Below are 22,861 nucleotides of genomic sequence, written 5' to 3'. Positions count from 1 at the left end.
TCCATGATAGTATACTTAATTTAATTAAGAAAGAGTGGAAAAAGCCAAATAAAAAAATCTCCATTCCTCAAGCCTTAAAACGCAAGTACCCCTTTGATGAAGCGGTATGTGAAGAATGGGAAAAGGCTCCTAAATTAGACGCCACCATAGCCAGCACCTCTAAAGGGGTAGCATTGCCTTTTGAGGATATGGGAGCCCTAAAAGACCCTCTTGACAAAAAGGCGGATGCCTTTCTAAAGTCGGTTTGGGAGGCATCAACATGGTCGTTTAAGCCCGGGGTTGCGGCCACTTGCACGGCTCGTGCTATGGTCAAGTGGCTGGAGGAGTTAAGTGACCAAATCAAAAATAAATGCCCACGAGATAAATTACTGGAGGCATTGCCCTCCCTACAAGGTGCCGCAAAATTTCTGGCAGATGCATCAATTGATTCGGTCAGGGGGGCCGCACGTGCTTGTGCTTTATCCAACTCTGGGCGTAGAACATTATGGCTAAAGAATTGGGCAGCTGATTTCCAGTCGAAGGTCAAACTCTGCAGAGTACCCTGTGAAGGGCAATATCTTTTCGGCAAAGCTCTGGACGAGATTCTTGAAAAAGCATCTGACAAAAAGAAGCGGTTTCCACCTCCTTCCTTTCCTAGGCGCCGATGGGAGACTTCCCGTTCGTCCTTTCGGGGATCTGGATACAGGGGGGCCCGCGGCCGTTCAGATGACAGGTCTGGCCGAGGCAGACCTTGGAGAGATCAGAAACAGAAAGGATTCCTTTTCAACAAGCCTCCCCCTAAATCTGATCCAAAACACCAATGACGCCAGGATTCCGGTGGGGGGAAGACTCCGTTGGTTCGTCCACCACTGGGCGGCACTGCCGGCTTCTCAGTGGATAACCAACCTATTATCAGAAGGTTTGAAACTCAAATTCTCCAGCCTCCCACCAAATTGTTTGAAAATGACCCAGGTGACGGGAAAAAATCAGGCCACACTGGAAAGAGAAGTTCATCTCCTCATACAAAAAGAAGTATTAGTGAGAGTTCCTCATCAGGAAATAGGGAAATGGTTCTACAGCACCCTATTCCTAACACCAAAACCAGACGGCTCGTTAAGAGTAATATTCAACTTCAGGGCCCTAAATCAGTACATTCAAATAGAGAAATTCAAAATGGAAACTCTAAGGACGGCGATAAAAGTGCTCAACCCAAGTTGTTATATGGCAGTAATCGATCTTACAGACGCTTACTACCATGTGCCAATCGCAAGCCAACATCAGCAATATCTCAGACTGCTAGTAAACCTCGAAAAAACTCCCACCCACCTACAGTATCAATGTCTTCCATTTGGGGTAGCCATAGCACCCCGCGTGTTTACCAAAATTATTTCCGAAGTGGCGTCCTACATCAGAAAACAAGACATATTACTGGTGCCTTATCTGGACGATTTCTTGGTAGTAGCAAACAGCAAAGAAGATTGCGAAAAAGCAGTCACAACAGTTATAAACGTGTTAACAAGATTGGGGTGGATGATAAATCTGAAGAAATCAAGACTTGTCCCAACACAGTCTCAAGAGTTCCTCGGGATCCTACTAGATTCCATCAAACAGGAGTGTATCCTCCCACAGAGGAAGATTCAGTCTATCCAACAGAAGGTGCAACTTCTTCAGCAGCAACAATCTATTTCTCTACGGAATGCAATGTCGCTCCTGGGAGTTCTAACGGCGACAATTCCAGCAACACGGTGGGCCCAAAGCCACACAAGAGAGTTGCAATGGCAGGTACTAGCCGAGCAAGCAAGAAACCCTTACAATCTGAATCGGAAGATTCACCTATCTTCAAGGGTCCAAGACTCGCTAAAATGGTGGTTAAAACCAGAAAATCTGAGCAAAGCGGTACCATGGTCATTGCAAAATCCAGTAATCCTCACCACCGATGCGAGCCCATGGGGATGGGGAGCGCATGTGGGGGATCAAGTCCTACAAGGTCAATGGGAGCCCTCAATGACAGAAGCGTCTTCCAATCTGAAAGAACTGTCAGCAGTGAGACAAGCGTTTCTTCAAATAGGAGAAAGAATACAAGGAAGGCATGTGGTGGTGTTATCCGACAACAACACAACAATAGCTTATATAAATCGCCAAGGGGGCACAAGATCACCATCCCTGATGACAGAAGCCAAAGAACTTTTCTTGTGGGCCGAAAACAACCTTCTCTCTCTAACTGGGACATACCTAAGAGGATCAAAAAATCAAGTAGCCGACTTCCTAAGCCGTCACTCATTACATCAAGGGGAGTGGGCCCTGAGCCAGGAAGTCTTTGGGAAAATATGTGCCAACTGGGGCATTCCAGAAGTAGACTTGTTTGCCACAAAACAAAATCGGAAAGTGAACAAGTTCTATTCTCTAAACCCGAGAGAACAACCCGGAAGGAGTAGACGCGTTTCTATACCAGTGGAACTTTCATCTGGCATACGCTTTTCCCCCAATACCGTTAATCCCGACAGTCCTCAGGAAAATTCGGGAAGACCAAGCACGAGTAATACTCATAGCTCCCTTTTGGCCGAGAAGAGCATGGTTCACGTGGCTCAGACGCATGTCTATCTCGGACCCGTGGATCCTTCCAGACACATCGGATCTCCTACATCAGGGACCAGTTCAACACCCTCAAGTACACGGGCTACATCTCACCGCCTGGAACTTGAGAGGGGACTTCTACTAGCAAAAGGATTCTCGAACCCTTTAGTAACCACGTTGCTCGCTAGCAGGAAAAAAGTCACCTCAGAAAAATATCAGAAAATTTGGCAGAAATTCCTGGAATTTTCGGGGCGACAATTGTCCCAGACGGGCCAAGAAGTCCCGGTAAAGGAAATTTTAGAGTTTCTCCAAAAAGGTCTGGAGAGAGGGCTATCTACTAGCACCCTGAAGGTGCATGTCTCCGCCCTGGGTGCGCTGTTTGATCACAAAACTTGCTGACCACCCTTGGGTCTATAGGTTCATCCGAGCCTCTTTTACATCTAGACCCTCAAAATTATCTCCCAAGGTGGCTCCCTGGGATCTAAATTTAGTTTTAAATGCTCTAACTGTTTCCCCCTTTGAGCCTCTTGATTCTATTTCAATAAAATCTTTGACACTAAAAACTGTCCTCCTGGTTGCTCTAACTTCAGCCCACCCTACTTGCGAGCTGCAGGCTATTTCAGTGAACCCCCCCTTGCACTACGTTCCAGGATGACAGAGTAATTATCAAAACTGACCCGGCCTTCCTACCAAAGGTCAATTCTAAATTTCATAGGGACCAGGAAATTATCTTACCCTCATTTTGTCCTCAACCAAAATCCCAGGGAGAGCAAACCTTCCATTGTCTTGATGTCAGACGCTGCCTGCTTCAATACATAGAAGCCACAAAATCTTGGCGTCAGTCATCAGCCCTTTTTGTCACCTTCCAGGGGACAAACAGGGGAAAAAAGGCCTCAAAGGCAACTATTGCACGGTGGTTGCGTACAGCTATCTCACTTTCGTACTCTTCTTCTGGCCAGATTCCCCCACAGGGTGTTACGGCCCACTCTACGCGTGCTATTGCCACATCCTGGGCGGAAAGGGCAAACGCTTCGGTGGAGCAGATTTGTAGGGCGGCAGTATGGTCCTCACCCTCTACCTTCTTCCGACATTATAGGCTAGACTTAGGTCTTTCAAACTTGGCTTTCGGGAGAAAGGTGTTATCTGCTGTTGTCCCACCCTAAGGAGTCTTCTATTTCTTCCTCTCACGTGCGGTGCTGTCATGGTGAAGGGAAAAAATGATAATTACTTACGGGTAATTTGATTTTCCAGAACCATGACAGCACCGCATTAATTCCCGCCCTATCTTGGTGATGGTTGTGTGATTCACAAAAAAAAAAAAAAAAAATATATAAAAAATAAATAGATAGTGTATTATACATACTCTTGACATATAGATAAGAGCTAATATACAGCCATACAATGTAAATATGATATATGAATGTGTACTAACAAAGCGGTCATCTTCCATACTCTGAAACAAACTGAGGAGAGAGTGGCCGCCCCATTCTTTTATCTCTGCTGCAGGTTTCCTGTTCCTGGGGGCGGATGCCATCTCTCACGTACGGTGCTGTCATGGTTCTGGAAAATCAAATTACCCGTAAGTAATTATCATTTTTCTACACCGGTAACAATAGAGCGCGGCAGTAATAGAGGAGGGGGATTCATTTCTGTTATGTGCTCTCTGCTCCTTTCTAGGGGGCAGACAATGGCTGGAGCTTATGTTCCCAGGGATGCGAGATTTCTCCCACCCGGTCAGTGTCTGCTGAGGTGTTGTGGAGCGGGAAAACTGTTGGTCATAGCAACCAATCACAGCTCAGCTTCTTTTACACTGCTCTGGTGAAATGAAAGATGCTTAGTGATTGGTTGCTATGTGGAATGGGCGTGGCCTAACACACACACACATACACACACACACACACACACATACATACATACATACATACATACATACATACATACACTCAGCTTTATATAGATAGATTTTTTTCTCTTTACGTTGGAGGGCCCAATTCCAGCTGTTGCTGTCGGACCTGTGATTTCTATCTCCTCCACTGTGTACAGGATAATAGGGTATAATAAAGTAGTTATGGACGAGACTTAACTAACATTGTGCAGTGACTCTGCTTTCCATATAGTGATGGATATGCAGCGCCCCCGCCGCTGCAGGGCCGAGGGGGTACCCGGTGCCGGGCCTCTGGGTCTCTGTTCTGGGGGGGGGGTTGTCACGGTGGCTAGGCCCGGTCCGTAGCCCTGCCGAGGGGCGCCCAAATGAAAGGGATGGTAGTTAATAGTGGTGATGTTGCGGTGCAGTGTAGGTCGCAGTAAATAACGAGGACACCAGGTTGCAGTCTCTTTACCTCTTTACTGTAGGGTTTCAGAGTCCTCAGTCCGGAGCACTGTTAACAGGGCTGTCTGAGACCGGCCGGTCCAAAGGCACATCAGGAGTTCCCTTAACAGGTGGGAATCAGTGTCTACCTTCTAGCGCCTGTGTGTTGTAGTCCTTCCCTGCTGAGCTCCCGGGATAGTCCTCACAACTGATTCTGTCTATCTCTGATGTTCGTTCTCTCCGTCCCCCAGATGATATGGTAGGACGCACCCGTATGACGGGGTAGGCCTGGAGTTCTTCCGGGACCCTAGAGTCACCCCTCTCCCACAGCTGCCTCCGTTGTCTGCTTAGGTGATTTGTGTGAGACAGCCAACCTATAATTGGCTGTCCTGCCGTGGTTTGCAGTATTGCTTAGAGTCTCTAACTTGCTCGGCGTTCCGGCCACCGACTATTGCGCCTCAGAAGGATGTTGCCTCGGTCTAACAGCACGACTCCTTCTGGTCCCAATGCCTCTTAACTGTATTCCCGTTGTTCACTGGTTTGTTCTGCTCTTAGGAGTCTGCCAGGATCCCACCCCTGACAGGTCCTCTCTCTAGCTCTTCCCAGTTACTTCTCACTGTCTTCCTGTCCAACCCCCAGTTTTACCAGAGTGAGAGGAGTGGCCTATTAGATAAAACCACTCCCCCTGGTGGCCGAAGTGTGAAGTGTAGTGTGTGATACATAGTAACATAGTAACATAGTTAGTAAGGCCGAAAAAAGACATTTGTCCATCCAGTTCAGCCTATATTCCATCATAATAAATCCCCAGATCTACGTCCTTCTACAGAACCTAATAATTGTATGATACAATATTGTTCTGCTCCAGGAAGACATCCAGGCCTCTCTTGAACCCCTCGACTGAGTTCGCCATCACCACCTCCTCAGGCAAGCAATTCCAGATTCTCACTGCCCTAACAGTAAAGAATCCTCTTCTATGTTGGTGGAAAAACCTTCTCTCCTCCAGACGCAAAGAATGCCACCTTGTGCCCGTCACCTTCCTTGGTATAAACAGATCCTCAGCGAGATATTTGTATTGTCCCCTTATATATTTATACATGGTTATTAGATCGCCCCTCAGTCGTCTTTTTTCTAGACTAAATAATCCTAATTTCGCTAATCTATCTGGGTATTGTAGTTCTCCCATCCCCTTTATTAATTTTGTTGCCCTCCTTTGTACTCTCTCTAGTTCCATTATATCCTTCCTGAGCACCGGTGCCCAAAACTGGACACAGTACTCCATGTGCAGTCTAACTAGGGATTTGTACAGAGGCAGTATAATGCTCTCCTCATGTGTATCCAGACCTCTTTTAATGCACCCCATGATCCTGTTTGCCTTGGCAGCTGCTGCCTGGCACTGGCTGCTCCAGGTAAGTTTATCATACCTGGTCAGGTGAACTCCTTTAGTGCAATCAGACGTAACATCACTCCCCTTAGTGGCAGAGCGACGTTACTGCAACGACCAGGACTCTGGGGCGCTGCAGATATTTCTTGTTTCTGAAACTATGACGTTTTTCACTTTAACCCCTCTGATCAGTGCGATCACACAACATACAAGCCTCTGGTGGCTCCGGTGATGCCCTGTACTACTGTAACGTGATAGAAGATTCCAGTGCGGGGAAGGCGGGAAACCTTCATATAGACGGCCGGTGGTGATGGAGTCAGTGACCGACTCTGGCCACATATGTCTCTAGAGCCATAGTAGAAGATGAAGATGTCGTCCTCATCATGAAGTAGTTATTTCTCCTGTCGCGTGTAATGAATATCTCCTGCAGTATTGCTAATGCCGATTCCAGGGTCGGTAAATGAGACGAGAATTAGCGTTATGGAAGATGAGTCTATGAGAAACGTATTCAGCTGCCGACTCCGAGGAGGAAACTGCTTGTTGTCTGTGGCCTAAATATATAGGATTTATTAGTAGATGTAAAGAAGGAAACTAAATACTGTAAAATAATAAATCTCCTCATATGTTTCCCTTATTATCTCCAGTAATTGTATTATTACACAGGATTCTTATGATGTTACATCGGCTCATCTTCTCATTCAGGACTCTACAATATCGGATCCTCTCAGTGAAGATCTTCTACAAAAGAGAATTGTCCTGATTTACCCATCACAGATGGATATGGACAGAGACAAGATGGCGGAGAGGATATTACACCTCACCCTAGAGATCCTCTTCCGGCTTACTGGAGAGGTGAGAGATTCTGATGGCGTCACATTACATCATTCTTATCTATGGGAATAACAGATGGACAGAACTGGAGAGGTGAGGACTCTGGAAATGTCTGTAGTGAGATTTTATTAATGTGTCTCTCCATTACCAGGATTACACAGTGGTGAAGAAGACCTCTAGTGATCGCTGTCAGGACCCTGTGTCTGAGGGATGGGGAAGACCCCTGAGCCCAATCATGGGGCCTCACCCCCTGATCCATGAGGACATCAATGACCAGAAGATCCTAGAACTCACCTACAAGATGATTGAGCTGCTGACTGGAGAGGTGACACTGCTGGGAATGCTGGGACATTATACAGTAACACTATGAAGGGATCGGGGGGATGACGGTATCATTGTATGTGTCAGGTTCCTATAAGGTCTGAAAATAGAGATGGTGGCGGATGCACCACTAAAATATAGGCAATAATATAATGAAATGGCAGGGTGCTACATTAGGCATGGAAAAAACAAATGAGATCAAAAAAGAAAAAGAACCAATGCAAAAAATCATGCACACCTGCTACAAATATTATGACAAAACCTAAGGCAAATTTTACTACAAGCGAAAACACATTACATCTATAAAATCCATTAAAAACTGTACCGAAGTACATAACACCCCCATACAACAATCTGTACAAATAGCAAAAAGTATGCAAAAAACACGCTAAATATACCGCACTGATAGACAAAGTGTGCATGAAAAATATCACATAATGTAAGGTAGACCAGCATGGATTTTGCAATAGACATGAATGAAGCAAGCCCTATACACAACACACTATAGGCGTCCCTATATGTGTCATAAATAATGACAGGAGAACGGGCACGTAGCTTAAGGGTATGTAAGATATGCCGGTGGCCCTGAAAGGGTGAAAGACATACCGCAAATCAGTTAAATCTCGCAGCGTGCGAGCCTGCAAATAAACATTGGGAACCACAGAGAATAAACAAAGGAATTAGAGAAGATCAGGCAGATGAACACAACCTGAAGCCCGGTAACGTGGCCGGCATGGCAGAGTGGACCACAGGGAAAGCAGGAAATAATATGCAATGTGCAATGCCTGGAAATGGAGGCAGCAAGGGAGTATATCCAAACATCACCCAGGCATGTCAGGGCAAGGATGTGGGGTGTGAGGAGATCCCACGCGTATCGCTGCTGGAAAGCAGCTTCGTCAGGGAAGGTGGTTACACATAGATGAGTATCCGCTTTATATATCAAGCATAATAAGAAAAATGAATGATTTACCGGTGTGTTGCGCCAGTAGCCCGGGACCGGAAGTGAGTGAAAGAGGGCGGCGCATGCGCAACCACAGGGAGAAGTCCGGCAAGTGAATGCATTAGGAGAAAGAGCCGCCGGTAAAAATGCTGAGGCAGAGAAAGGAAAGCTAGCGCAGTGTGCGGCCGCACAACAAAAAATAGGGCAAAACAAGCAGAAAAATGATGATGATGGATAATCAAAAGTGCACCTCGTTTAGATGGACACCTGGGGACAAAACTGCATGTTAGTTAGAGAATACATATGGCTATTGCGTGGTAAATTACACTAAATATGAATGAATAAATAAAAAGGTAACCCCTAGCCAACAAAGGGTAAGGATAATACAGGGAAAAAATTCAAAAATGATAATGAATACGAGCCCGAGGGCAAGGTACATTAGAAAACCTGCATGAAGATATACATAGTGTGCACAAGAAGGCTTTGATGATGAAAAGTCTCATACAACATTATATGTACAAAAAAAAAAGGTATATAATGTCCACATGTATAATCCCAAGATGTTACAAAATAAGGCAGCGGTCAAGGGAGCCACAGCTCATCAAAGTGACTACTCTAGTCTCAGAAATGCTACGCTGTCCAATCGAGGCCGAGTCCAGCCTTAGGTAAGCAGTGTCACTCTGTGAAGAAATCATCTTCTGAAGCGGCGTGTGTTCAATTTATCAGGGAACTCAACAACAATTCACTGAATATTTTTCTCACGCATTCTTGTTCCTCCAATTCAGCTGTTTTTTTAGATCTCCAAATTTCGATTGATTTTGGTTTTATCCAGTAATTAAATAAAGATTGTGTTTTATAAATATTATAAATATCGTATTGGTTTTAGGGATACAGATGTAGCCATGAGCTCCTTGGGTGTCCATGGTGCAGCATCTGATTGCTCACAAATGGGCCAGGATAAGTAGGTAGCAGCTGGCGAAATGTGTCACTCACTGTCAAATTGTGAGGTTACAGGAGCGTGGGTAGGATATATAAGAACAGCGGCAGTGCAGGCGCCATACCTTGAGAAAGAGGGACATTGCCCTCGAAACGCGTCGGGATTGGCCCCTGCATACGTCCGTCAGTTGCGGACAGGTGACGTCACCATCCTACCACGCCCCCCGCTCACCTCGCTACGCTGTCGGCGGCGCCATCGGCCGTGGCTAACGCTGACACACGGCGGCGAGTTCTTGCTCCGGGGGACTGTACCTTCAGGGAGGACGCTCCCATTGCTAAGGATTTTTTGACCGGGAAGGAGGACATCGCCAGAAAAGTGGCTCTTTGTTCACACAGGACGTTACTTCATGCTGTAAGTGCCGTTCAGCGCGGCAACCTTTTATATTACATATTGGTTTTCTGTTAGTCATATACACCCCATTGACTGGTTTGCCTGCCGCTGTTCTGGGCACACGTGCTTAGCGCCTTGTGATTTTCAGTAACGTGTTTTTAATTCATTTTTCTTATTATGCTTGATATATAAAGCGGATACTTATCTATGTGTAACCACCTTCCCTGACGAAGCTGCTTTCCAGCAGCGATACGCGTGGGATCTCCTCACACCCCACATCCTTGCCCTGACATGCCTGGGTGATGTTTGGATATACTCCCTTGCTGCCTCCATTTCCAGGCATTGCACATTGCATATTATTTCCTGCTTTCCCTGTGGTCCACTCTGCCATGCCGGCCACGTTACCGGGCTTCAGGTTGTGTTCATCTGCCTGATCTTCTCTAATTCCTTTGTTTATTCTCTGTGGTTCCCAATGTTTATTTGCAGGCTCGCACGCTGCGAGATTTAACTGATTTGCGGTATGTCTTTCACCCTTTCAGGGCCACCGGCATATCTTACATTCTTTTAAGCTACGTGCCCGTTCTTCTGTCATTATTTATGACACATATAGGGACGCCTATAGTGTGTTGTGTATAGGGCTTGCTTCATTCATGTCTATTGCAAAATCCATGCTGGTCTACCTTACATTATGTGATATTTTTCATGCACACTTTGTCTATCAGTGCGGTATATTTAGCCTGTTTTTTGCATACTTTTTGCTATTTGTACAGATTGTTGCATGGGGGTGTTATGTACTTCGGTACAGTTTTTAATGGATTTTATAGATGTAATGTGTTTTCGCTTGTAGTAAAATTTGCCTTATGTTTTGTCATAATATTTGTAGCAGGTGTGCATTTTTTTTGCATTGGTTCTTTTTCTTTTTTGATCTCATTTGTCTTTTCCATGCTTAATGTAGCACCCTGCCATTTCATTATATTATTGCCTATATTTTAGTGGTGCATCCGCCACCATCTCTATTTTCAGTCGTTTCTCATACACCTCTTTCCATGCGGGTGTTTCTTCTTTTTGGCGGATAGCACACGGTTTATTCATTATACTCCGGTCGGAGTTTTTGATAGTTATACAGATAGATTCATTTGCGGTTTGTTAAAAATGATTTTTTTGTTTGTTACCGGTTGTTGCTGTGTCCGTTGCTATGGACTGGGATGCTAGAGAGGCTGCGTGGCGTTCCCAATCCTCGAGTTTATTCTCTTTTTCTTTTTTGATCAGGTTCCTATAAGGTGTCAGGATGTCGCTGTCTATTTCTCCATGGAGGAGTGGGAGTATTTAGAAGGTCACAGAGATCTGTACAAGAACGTCATAATGGAGGTTCCCCAGCCCCTCACATCTCCAGGTAATAGGACTAAATACACACGGCCTATAATTATCTGTATGTAAAGAATGAATTCACCCCCTGTATGTGTTTCCTCCAGATCTATCCAGTAAGAGGACAACACCAGAGAGATGTCCCCATCCTCTTCTTCCACAGGACTGTAACCAAGAAGATCCCAATGCTCCTCAGGATCATCAGGTAGATGGAGAGAAGGTGTCAGGAGATCTCCCCTATGATGTGTAGACGCCGGTGAAGGTCTTGTGCTCAGTCTTGTTTTATCCACCAGTATTATATGTTTTATACTTGTGTAATGAGAACGGTGGAGATGGCAGGATTAGAGCTGATCATAGATGGGACTTCTCCATCTGTCGGTGAATTTTATAATATTTGTTTCAGGGTGAAGATCTGACCCATATTAATACTACAGAGACATATGTGAGGGGGGATGAGTGGTGTAAAGAGGAGATTCCTACATATGACTACCCAGGTGAGTAGTACCATATTTTTCTGACCATAAGACGCACTTATTTCCCTCCAAATTTGGGAGGAAAGTGTGGGTGCGTCTTATGGTACGGATGTAACGTGGGGAGGGGGCAGCAGCGAGTGGGATTGCACTGGGAGGCAGGAGGCAGAAAAATGTCCCTGCCTGGCTTCTGGAATCAGCCCTGGGGAAACCACATGTGTTGTGAATTCCGTTCTTGGGCTCCATCCTGTGGTTATGAATGGTATTTTTGGGAGTTCTGCTCTTGGGCTCCCTCTGGTGGCTTCGAGTGGAACTTAGCAGCTGCTTTCACTAATCGGTTCCCTGGCCTTGTTATTTAACTGGGCTCTAGTCTGTAGTTGATGCCAGCTGTCAATGTTTTTCTGTTGGATTCTGTCCTCTCCTGGAAGTTCTCTGTTGGCCAGTCCATTTCAGCTTAAGATAAGTTCTGCTAAGTTCTTGGATTGTTACCTGCTTTTGACCTTCGGTTCAGGTTTAAGTTATGTCTCTTTTGTCCAGCTTGTCCTTGTGAGATATTCAGGCTAGTTGGAAGCTCTGGGGTGCAGATTTGCTCCCCCACACCGTGAGTCGGTGTGGAGGCTATTTTTGTAAACTCTGCGTGGATTTTTAGTTTTTATACTGACCGCACAGTACCCTTTTCTATCTCTGTCTATTTGGATAGTATTGGCCTCCTTTGCTAAAATCTATTTTCATTTCTGAGTTTGTCGTTTCCCTCTCCACTCACCGTCAATATTTGTGGGGGGCTATCTTTCCTTTTGGGGGTTTCTCTGAGGCGAGATAGTTTTCCGTTTCCATCTTCAGGGGTAGTTAGTTCTTAGGCTGTGAAGAGGCGTCTAGGCAGAGATAGGAACGTCCCACGGCTATTTCAAGTGTTGGTGCTAGGAGTAGGGATTGCGGTCAGTATAGCTGCCACCTCCTCAGAGCTTGTCCATGATTTGTTTTACTCACCAGGTCATCTCAGTGCTGCTCCTTAATCACCAGGTCATAACAGTACAGCTGGCCCACAATGTGTTAAATGCATCTCAAAAGAGGGAAAAGAAAGTTCTGAGTCATTGTTTTTTTTTCTTGTTGCTTGTTTTGTCCTTTTTTTTTCCCCTTGATCTTTGGATGGTTCAGGAGCTTGGTGCTGATATGGAGGTGCAAGGTCTGTCTGCGCGTTTTGACCATCTCGCTGCAAGGGTACAGAGTATCCAAGATTATGTTGTCCAGACTCCGGTTTCTGAGCCTAGAATTCCTATTCCTGATTTGTTTTCTGGGGATAGATCTAAGTTTTTGAACTTTAAAAATAATTGCAGATTGTTTTTTGCTTTGAGGCCCCGTTCCTCTGGTGACCCCATTCAGCAGGTGAAGATTGTTATTTATCTGCTGCGTGGCAACCCGCAGGACTGGGCATTCTCTCTTGAGCCAGGGGATCCTGCATTGCTCAATGTAGATTCATTTTTTCTAGCACTTGGACTGCTTTATGACGAACCTTATTCTGTGGATCAGGCAGAAAAAATCTTGCTGGCTCTGTGTCAGGGTCTAGAAGCAGCAGAAATATACTGCCAGAAATTTAGAAAGTGGTCTGTGCTTACAAAATGGAATGAGGATGCCCTGGCAGCTATTTTCAGAAAGGGTCTTTCTGAAGCCCTTAAAGATGTTATGGTGGGGTTCCCCACACCTGCTGGTTTGAACGAATCAATGTCTCTGGCCATTCAGATTGATCGGCGCCTACGTGAACTTAAGGTGGTGCACCATATGGCGGTGTCCTCTGGGCAGAGTCCTGAGCCTGTGCAATGTGATAGGATTTTGACGAGAGCAGAGCGGCAGGAGTTCAGACGTCAGAATGGGCTGTGTTTTTACTGTGGTGACGCAACTCATGCTATCTCTGACTGCCCGAAGCGTACTAAGAGGGTTGCTAGGTCGGTTACCATCAGTACTGTACAGCCTAAATTTCTCTTGTCTATTACTCTGATTTGCTCATTGACGTCCTTTTCTGTAATGGCATTTGTGGATTCTGGCGCTGCCCTGGACTTAATGGACCTAGAATTTGCCAAGCACTGTGGTTTTTCCTTGGAGCCTTTGCAGAGCCCTATTCCCTTGAGGGGGATTGATGCTACGCCATTGGCCAAGAATAAACCTCAGTACTGGACACAGTTAACCATGAACATGGCTCCAGCACATCAGGAAGATATTCGCTTTTTGGTGTTGCATAATTTGCATGATGTTGTGCTGGGGTTTCCATAGTTACAGGTACATAATCCAGTGCTGGATTGGAAATCTATGTCTGTGACTAGTTGGGGTTGTCAGGGGATACATAGTGACATTCCTCTGATGTCAATTTCCTTGTCCCCTTCTTCTGAAGTTCCTGAGTTTTTGTCGGATTTCCAGGATATATTTGAGGAGCCTAAGTCCAGTTCCCTTCCTCCTCATAGGGACTGTGATTGCGCTATTAATTTGATTCCTGGCTGTAAGTTCCCTTAGGCTACGTTCACATTTGCGGTCAGCGCCGCAGCGGCGCCGCATGCGTCATGCGCCCCTATATTTAACATGGGGGCGCATGGACATGCGGTGCATTTGCGTTTTGCGCCGCATGCGTCACTGCGGCGCCCGCGTCCGGGCGCAGAGGACGCAGCAAGTTGCATTTTTGCTGCGTCCAAAATCAATGAAAAAAAGGACGCATGCGGCGCAAAACGCAGCGTTGTGCATGCGTTTTGCTGCGTTTTTGTTTGCGTTGTGCGTTGCGGCGCCGACGCAAATGTGAACGTAGCCTAAGGGCCGACTTTTTAATCTGTCTGTGCCAGAGCATGCCACTATGCGGAGTTATGTAAAGGAGTCCTTGGAGAAGGGGCATATTCGCCCGTCTTCATCACCGTTGGGAGCGGGGTTCTTTTTTGTTGCCAAGAAGGATGGCTCCTTGAGGCCCTGTATAGATTATCGCCTTCTCAATAAGATCACGGTCAAATTCCAGTACCCTTTGCCTTTGCTCTCTGACTTGTTTGCTCGGATTAAAGGGGCTAGCTGGTTTACCAAGATTGACCTTCGAGGGGCGTATAATCTTGTCCGCATTAAACAGGGTGATGAATGGAAAACAGCATTTAATACGCCCGAAGGCCATTTTGAATATCTTGTGATGCCTTTCGGGCTCTCTAATGCTCCATCTGTGTTTCAGTCCTTTATGCATGATATTTTCCGGGAGTATTTGGATAAATTCATGATTGTATATTTGGATGATATTTTGTTTTTTTCCGATGATTAGGAGTCTCATGTGAAGCAGGTCAGGATGGTATTTCAGGTCCTTCGTGCTAATGCACTGTTTGTGAAGGGGTCTAAGTGCCTTTTTGGAGTTCAGAAGATTTATTTTCTGGGTTTCATTTTTTCTCCCTCGGCTATTTAAATGGACCCTATTAAGGTCCAGGCTATTTATGATTGGACTCAACCCACATCTGTGAAGAGCCTTCAGAAATTTTTGGGCTTTGCTAATTTTTATCGCCACTTCATTGCTAATTTTTCTACTGTGGTTAAACCTCTGACTGATTTGACCAAGAAAGGTGCTGATGTGGTGAATTGGTCCTCTGCGGCTGTGGAGGCCTTTCAGGAGCTTAAGCGTCATTTTACTTCTGCCCCTGTGTTGCGTCAGCCAGATGTTTCTCTCCCTTTTCAGGTTGAGGTTGACGCTTCTGAGATTTGGGGCAGGAGCTGTTCTGTCTCAGAGAAGTTCTGATGGCTCTGTGTTGAAACCGTGTGCTTTCTTCTCCAGAAAATTTTCGCCTGCTGAGCGTAATTATGATGTCGGCAATCGGGAGTTGTTGGCTATGAAGTGGGCATTTGAGGAGTGGCGACATTGGCTTGAGGGAGCTAAGCATCGTGTTGTGGTCTTGACCGATTATAAGAATCTGATTTACCTTGAGTCTGCTAAGCGGTTGAATCCTAGACAGGCTCGGTGGTCTTTGTTTTTCTCCCGTTTTGATTTTGTGGTCTCGTATCTTCCGGGATCTAAGAATGTGAAGGCTGATGCCCTGTCTAGGAGTTTTTTGCCTGATTCTCCGGGAGTCCTTGAGCTGGCTGGTATTCTCAAGGAGGGGATTATTCTTTCTGCTATCTCCCCTGATTTGCGGCGGGTGCTTCAGGAGTTTCAAGCTCATAGACCCGACCGCTGTCCTCTGGGGAAATTGTTTGTTCCTGATAGATGGACTAGTAAGGTGATTTCTGAGATTCATTGTTCTGTATTGGCTGGTCATCCTGGGATCTTTGGTACCAGAGATTTGGTTGCCAGCTCCTTTTGGTGGCCTTCTTTGTCACCGGATGTGCATTCCTTCATGCAGTCCTGTGGGACTTGTGCCCGGGCTAAGCCCTGCTGTTCTCGTGCTAGTGGGTTGCTTTTGCCTTTGCCTATCCCTGAGAGGCCCTGGATGCATATTTCCATGGATTTTATTTCAGATCTTCCTGTTTCTCAGAAGATGTCTGTCATCTGGGTGGTTTGTGACCGGTTTTCTAAAATGGTCCACTTGGTACCTTTGCCTAAGTTGCCTTCCTCCTCTGATTTGGTTCCTTTATTTTTTCAGCATGTGGTTCGTTTGCATGGCATTCCGGAGAATATTGTGTCTGACAGAGGTACCCAGTTTGTTTCTAGGTTTTGGCGGTCCTTTTGTGTTAGAATGGGCATTAATTTGTGTTTTTCTTCGGCATTTCACCTTCAGACAAATGGACAGACAGAGCGAACCAATCAGACCTTGGAAACCTATTTGAGGTGCTTTGTGTCTGCTGATCAGGATGATTGGGTTACCTTCTTGCCGTTGGCCGAGTTTGCCCTTAATAATCGGGCTAGTTCGGCTACTTTGGTTTCGCCTTTTTTTTTGTAACTTCGGGTTTCATCCTCGTTTTTCTTCAGGGCAGGTTGAGCCTTCAGACTGTCCTGGGGTAGATTCTGTGGTGGACAGGTTGCAGCGGATTTGGACTCATGTGGTGGACAATTTAACATTGTCTCAGGAAAAGGCTCAACGTTTTGCTAACTGCCGTCGGTGCGTTGGTCCCCGGCTTCGTGTTGGGGATTTGGTCTGGTTGTCTTCTCGTCATGTTCCTATGAAGGTCTCTTCCCCTAGGTTCAAGTATCGTTTTATTGGTCCTTATAGGATTTCTGAAATCATCAATCCGGTGTCTTTTCGTTTGGCCCTTCCAGCTTCTTTTTCCATTCATAATGTGTTCCATAGATCTTTGTTGCGGAGATATGTGGTGCCCATGGTCCCCTCCGTTGACCCTCCTGCTCCGGTGTTGGTTGAGGGGGAGTTGGAATATGTGGTGGAGTAGATTTTGGATTCTCGTCTTTCGAGGTGGAAACTTCAGTATCTGGTCAAGTGGAAGGGTTATGGCCAGGAGGATAATTCTTGGGTTTTTGCCTCCGATGTCCATGCTGCCGATTTGGTGCGTGCTTTTCATTTGGCTCGTCCCGATCGGCCTGGGGGCTCTGGTGAGGGTTCAGTGACTCCTCCTCAAGGGGGGGTACTGTTGTGAATTCCGTTCTTGGGCTCCATCCTGTGGTTATGAATGGTATTTTTGGGAGTTCTGCTCTTGGGCTCCCTCTGGTGGCTTCGAGTGGAACTTAGCAGCTGCTTTCACTAATCGGTTCCCTGGCCTTGTTATTTAACTGGGCTCTAGTCTGTAGTCAATGCCAGCTGTCAATGTTTTTCTGTTGGAGTCTGTCCTCTCCTGGAAGTTCTCTGTTGGCCAGTCCATTTCAGCTTAAGATAAGTTCTGCTAAGTTCTTGGATTGTTACCTGCTTTTGACCTTCGGTTCAGGTTTAAGTTATGTTTTTGTCCAGCTTGTCCTTGTGAGATATTCAGGCTAGTTGGAAGCTCTGGGGTGCAGATTTGCTCCCCCACACCGTGAGTCGGTGTGGAGGCTATTTTTGTAAACTCTGCGTGGATATTTTAGTTTTTATACTGACCGCACAGTACCCTTTTCTATCTCTGTCTATTTGGATAGTATTGGCCTCCTTTGCTAAAATCTATTTTCATTTTTGAGTTTGTCGTTTCCCTCTCCACTCATCGTCAATATTTGTGGGGGCTATCTTTCCTTTTGGGGGTTTCTCTGAGGCGAGATAGTTTTCCGTTTCCATCTTCAGGGGTAGTTAGTTCTTAGGCTGTGAAGAGGCGTCTAGGGAGAGTCAGGAACGCTCCACGGCTATTTCTAGTGTTGGTGCTAGGAGTAGGGATTGCGGTCAGTATAGCTGCCACCTCCTCAGAGCTTGTCCATGATTTGTTTTACCCACCAGGTCATCTCAGTGCTGCTCCTTAATCACCAGGTCATAACACACATGGTCCCGAACATTAAAGTGCAGTGAATATTCATTAGCTGCTTCCCCGCCCATCTGTAAGCTGAGAGATTAGCAGGGAGCAGAAAATGAATACTCCTTCACAGAGACACATATGGTTTCCCCAGTGCTGGATTCCTGCAGCAGCTGGGGAGATCTGTGAGTCCGATGAAGGAGGGGGCAGCAGCAGGGGCCAGAGTGGACAAGATCGCTGTATACCTGCCTGCCGGGGTTGTGCTGAATGCAGTGTGCTCCAGCACTCAGCAGCATACGCTGCGTCAAAGGTCGGGAAGGGGTTAATCAGGCCCCATTTTTACAGTCTGACATGTCACTTTATGTGGAGATGACTTTGGAATTATTTACAAAGGATAATAGAAAACAAATAGATCTTACAAATTATTTTCCAACTTCTCACAATACCCTACATACGATTGTACATTACTCTCTGGGCACATGGCAGTGTTCAGAAGGGAAGGAGCGCCATTTAACTGTTTGAATGCAGATCTAGCTGGAATAGCTTGCAGACACAATATATTGGGAGCACTGTTCATGGTCAACTGGCAGCTCAAAAGATCTCCACCATGAACATGCTTGGCACTATCTTCTCTGCTTTCCATATCCCAAGGATAGCCTTGCTCATCACCCTTCACCACATTTACATGGATCTGGACTTACACTGGGACCCCTAGGCTTGGACCATGGTGTTACCTGCTATTCTGTGGTATTTGATGGCAAGAAGAATAGTCAGGTAGCTGGGTCAGAACCGGAAGAACAGTATACAGAATCAGAAGACACAAGAGTAGTCAGTAAACGGGCCACAGTCACAACAGGGAACAAATGCACAAGCCGCAAACTGAGCACAGAGGACTGAACCAGAGGAGATCCACGCTGATTCTGGCAGATTCCGGCCATGTGCTTTAGTAGGCTGTGGTACTTTCCAATTGGCTGAAGTAGGGAGCAGATTACTCCAGCTGGACAGCAGGAACAGATCCCAGATGAGATTGGACACACCATATGCAGAAGCCCTAATATGTCTAAATGATAAAAAAAAAAACAGAATAGTCAAAATCCCCATAAAAGTGATTTCATTTTATAAATTAATTCACTGAGGGTTATAATCTATACATATGTGGTAAAAATTGTTAGTGCCCTTCGTTTAATGACAGAAAAACCCACAATTGTCACAGAAATAACTTGAATCTGACAAAAGTAATAATAAATAAAAGATCTATGAAAATGAACAAATGAAAGTCAGACATTGCTTTTCCACCATGCTTCCACAGAATTTAAAAAACTAAAAATAAATAAAACTCATGAATCAGGCCTGGACAGAAATGATGGTACCCCTGAAAATAATGTGACAAAAGGGACATGTTAAATCACGGTGTGTCCACTAACTAGCATCACGGGTGTCTACAATCTTGGAATCAGTGAGTGGCCTGTATATAGGGCTACAGATCCTCACTGTGCTGTTTGGTGACATGGTGTGTATCGTACTCAACATGGACCAGAGGAAGCGAAGGAAAGAGTTGTCTCAGGAGATTAGAAAGCAAATTGTAGACAAACATGTTAAAGGTAAAAGTTATAAGACCATCTCCAAGCAGCTTGATGTTCCTGTGACTACAGCTGCACATATTATTCAGAAATGTAAGATCCATGGGACTGTAGCCAACCTCCTTGGACGTGGCCACAGGAGGAGAACTGATGACAAATCAAAGAGACGTATAATACGAATGGTAACAAAGAAGCCAGAAAAACTTCTAAACAGATTTAAGGTGAACTTCAAGCTCAAGGAACATCAGTGTCAGATCGCACCATCCGTAGTTGTATGAGCCAAAGTGGACTTCATGGGAGACGACCAAGGAGGACACCATTGTTAAAAAAAAATCTTAAAACCAGTCATGGAGGCATAAGGCCAGCAATGATGGGCATTGTGGGCAATAATAGCGGGTATAATGCCTCATTGCTCTCTTGGAACATTCACAACATCTTCTCTGGGGGATCTTTCTTGTTTCAGTTGCTGGAATGAGTGCAATAAAATGTCGCTCAGTGAGTCTTCTGACAGCTTCAGACTCTAAAGGATTGGTGGGGACAAAATATATAAATGACTAACTTTTTATACCAGGTATATGATTTTCCTAATACCTGGTAAGGCTGTAGAACCTGGTCTGCAAGGTCCACCCCCCCATATATTTGTTGTAGTCAATGACAGACACAGGTTTTGGAGTAGTGGATCCCTGTTGGTCTGCAGTGGCCCTTGTGGCATCTGTGTGGATCGAGCTCAGGATAAAAATATCTTTTTTATCCTTATACGTAAGGGCAAGCTGCTCTCCATTGCTTAAACACCTGACTGCCCCTTTCAGAACTTTTAGTTGACCAGTGATTGTGGAAACCCCTACCAGATTTTGCGAATGGTCCCACAAGCCCCCATGTTATTTTCAACCAGACTTTTAAATGGAGGTATGCTGGTGTAGTAGTTGTCAGCATAGATTGTAGCCTTTTTGTAAAAATGGAGTTACCAGTTTCCAAATGGTTTTTCCAGATGTCCCCCGATAAGTAGGGCATCCTGGTGGGTTTAGTTGGCTGTCTTTCCCCTCATAAATTGAACTGTCGCACATTTTATAGAGCTTTATTCCGAACCTTGCCCTGTTAGAAGGAATAAATTGCTTGAGGTGCAGTCTTTCTTTGAATTTTACAAGGGACTCATCAATGGAAATGTTTTCTGTTGGGGTGTAAAGCTTTAAGAACTTTTCTGTCAAGTCTTCTATGATGGGACTGATTTTCAATAGTCTGTCATGTTCTGGGGCATTTCTGGGCAGGCATTGACTGTTGTCGTTAAAATGCCAAAATCTCTTGAGCATTTCATAACGGGTCCTAGGAAGAATGGCAGGAAACATTGGGGTGGCTTGAACAGGGCGGTTGGACCAATAGGACCGAATGCTTGTTTTTTTTTTTCAAACAAATTTTATTGAAATTTAAACTTTCAATGGGAGATGGAAAAAATGAGGATAAAAGACAAAGAGGGAAAGGGGAGGGAAAAATGGGCGGGAGGGTAGGAAAGAAAAGGAAAAAAAAGGAGTGAGAAGACGCTTGTGAAGTACAAAAACAAGTAATCACATTTACAATAAAGTACCACATAATCACATAGCAACAAAAATAAAACTTCCGAAGGAACGAATCTCCAAAAAACAAAACAAACATTCAAATTGCGATATATTATGGGAAGACCTCTGTCCAACGGGACCACTTATCAGAAATTTTTTTAAAACTATCATTAGCAATGGAGAACTTTTGTTCATATGTTTTATTTAGAGCAATATGTTCCACTATTTCTTGGATGGAAGGAGGTGTAGGGTTCTTCCATTTGTATGCAATAGCATTTTTTGTTACCAGTAAAATATGAATAACAATTGCCCTAAGAGAAAAATGTAGAAAATTTAAACCAACAGAAAGCAAAGCCATCGGAGGGGAGAGGACAATATTCCCTCTTACTAGGACGTTGATCATGTCAGAAATCTTTGTCCATAATGGTTTTATCTTAGGGCAATTCCAAAAAATGTGAAGCAATCTACCTCTATGCCCACAATTCCTCCAACAGTCCGAGGAATTATGACTGCCAATCAAAGACCACCTTGCGGGAGTTAGATACCACCTAGAGATTATTTTAAAATATGACTCTTGTAGGGTCATTGAGATAGTAGAGGAATAAGTACTGGCAAGAGCCCTTTCCCACTCATCTATGTCGATTGTTAGTTGAAGTTCTTCATCCCACTTTAGCATAAACGGGGACTTAGCAAATTCGACATTATTATTGAACCATCCGTATATGTACTTGTAGCTCCAAAAAATATTATGATCAGGGTTGCAAATGAGGTTTTGTTCAGCTTCGAAAAAAGAGGGTCTATTGGAGAGAAATGTTTGGACTTGATCTTTTACAATCTGGTATTCACAAAAAACAGTAGGAGGAACACCAAAACTATTTTTTTAGAGTGCTAAAGGGTAAAAAGTTTTTCCCATTAAAAATACCTTTCAATTTTATGATTTTATATTCTGTCCATAGGGGATTGACTGCTCTTTTATATAGATCAAAAATTAAAGAAATGGAAAGATTACCTAGAGATTCAAAACTATCCGAGCCCCTCTTAGGCCTAGCAAATTTGTACCAGGTCTTGCTGGCTGCCATAAATATTGGATGAGATTTATTGCTAACATTTTTAATGTTCATTAATTGTTTGAGGATAAGTTCTTTAGGTGCATTATTGAGATTTAGTGTGGTCTCGAGATCTAGCCAAGTGGGTGTTTCCCCCTTGGACCACCAGTGGAAACTCTGTTTAACTAAGTTTGTGTAATAATGAGCCATAATATTAGGTAAACCCATTCCCCCAGTTAGTTTATTTTTGTGAAGTATTCCCGTAGCAACTCTCGCTCTTTTATTATTCCACAAGTAGGTGTTAATTAATGTCTGAATGTTAGTTACCGTATTTTTCGGACTATAAGACGCACTTTTTTTCCTCCAAATTTGGGAGGAAAGTGTGGGTGCGTCTTATGGTCCGGATGTAGCATGTGGGGAGGGGGGCAGCAGTGAGTGGGATCGCACTGTTATCCCACTTCAGGATGTCCCTGCTGCCCGGAATCAGCGCTAGGGAAACCACGTGGCCCCGCTGATTAAGTGCAGTGAATATTTATTAGCTGCTCCCCGCCCACCGATCAGCTGAGCGGTGAGCCGGGAGCAGCAAATGAATGCTGCACTTATGCAGCGACACACATGGTTTCCTCAGCGCTGACTCCTGCAGCAGCTGGGAAGGATTGTGTGTCCTGGGGAGGAGGAGGCAGCAGGGGCCAGAGGAGAGAGGAGATCGCAGCGTACCTGCCTGCCATGCCTGGATGCCGAGTGCTGTGCACAATCAGGACTTGTGATGATGTCAGAAGTGGGCGGGCTGGAGCATCACATGGCAGCTCAGAGCCCTCCCTCTTCCTGACATCATCACAGGTCCTTCAGGCTCCCCACTAGAATCTGCAGCTTCCTCATAACCTGT

General features: G+C 45.1%; 2 protein-coding genes across 2 annotated transcripts in view; one reads left to right on the top strand and one right to left on the bottom strand.

Annotated features, from left to right (window-relative positions):
• LOC143766963 (uncharacterized) overlaps nt 1-22,861 on the bottom strand; it is a 283,831-nt gene that overhangs the window by 125,677 nt on the left and 135,293 nt on the right. The window lies entirely within an intron of this gene.
• Nucleotides 1-22,861, top strand: part of LOC143766966 (uncharacterized) — a 49,444-nt gene that overhangs the window by 16,786 nt on the left and 9,797 nt on the right. The window contains exons 2-6 of the mRNA XM_077254991.1: nt 6,945-7,094; nt 7,225-7,398; nt 10,931-11,054; nt 11,134-11,231; nt 11,430-11,520. Of these exons, the coding sequence (XP_077111106.1) occupies nt 7,017-7,094; nt 7,225-7,398; nt 10,931-11,054; nt 11,134-11,231; nt 11,430-11,520 (565 nt within the window). The 5' untranslated portion in view covers nt 6,945-7,016. The remainder of the gene's footprint in view (nt 1-6,944; nt 7,095-7,224; nt 7,399-10,930; nt 11,055-11,133; nt 11,232-11,429; nt 11,521-22,861) is intronic.

The sequence above is a fragment of the Ranitomeya variabilis genome, chromosome 4 (assembly GCF_051348905.1).
Source record: "Ranitomeya variabilis isolate aRanVar5 chromosome 4, aRanVar5.hap1, whole genome shotgun sequence".
NCBI classification, from domain to species: Eukaryota; Metazoa; Chordata; class Amphibia; order Anura; family Dendrobatidae; genus Ranitomeya; species Ranitomeya variabilis.
Note: the sequence above shows the minus strand (reverse complement) of the source record. Positions and strands in the feature narration are given on the sequence as shown.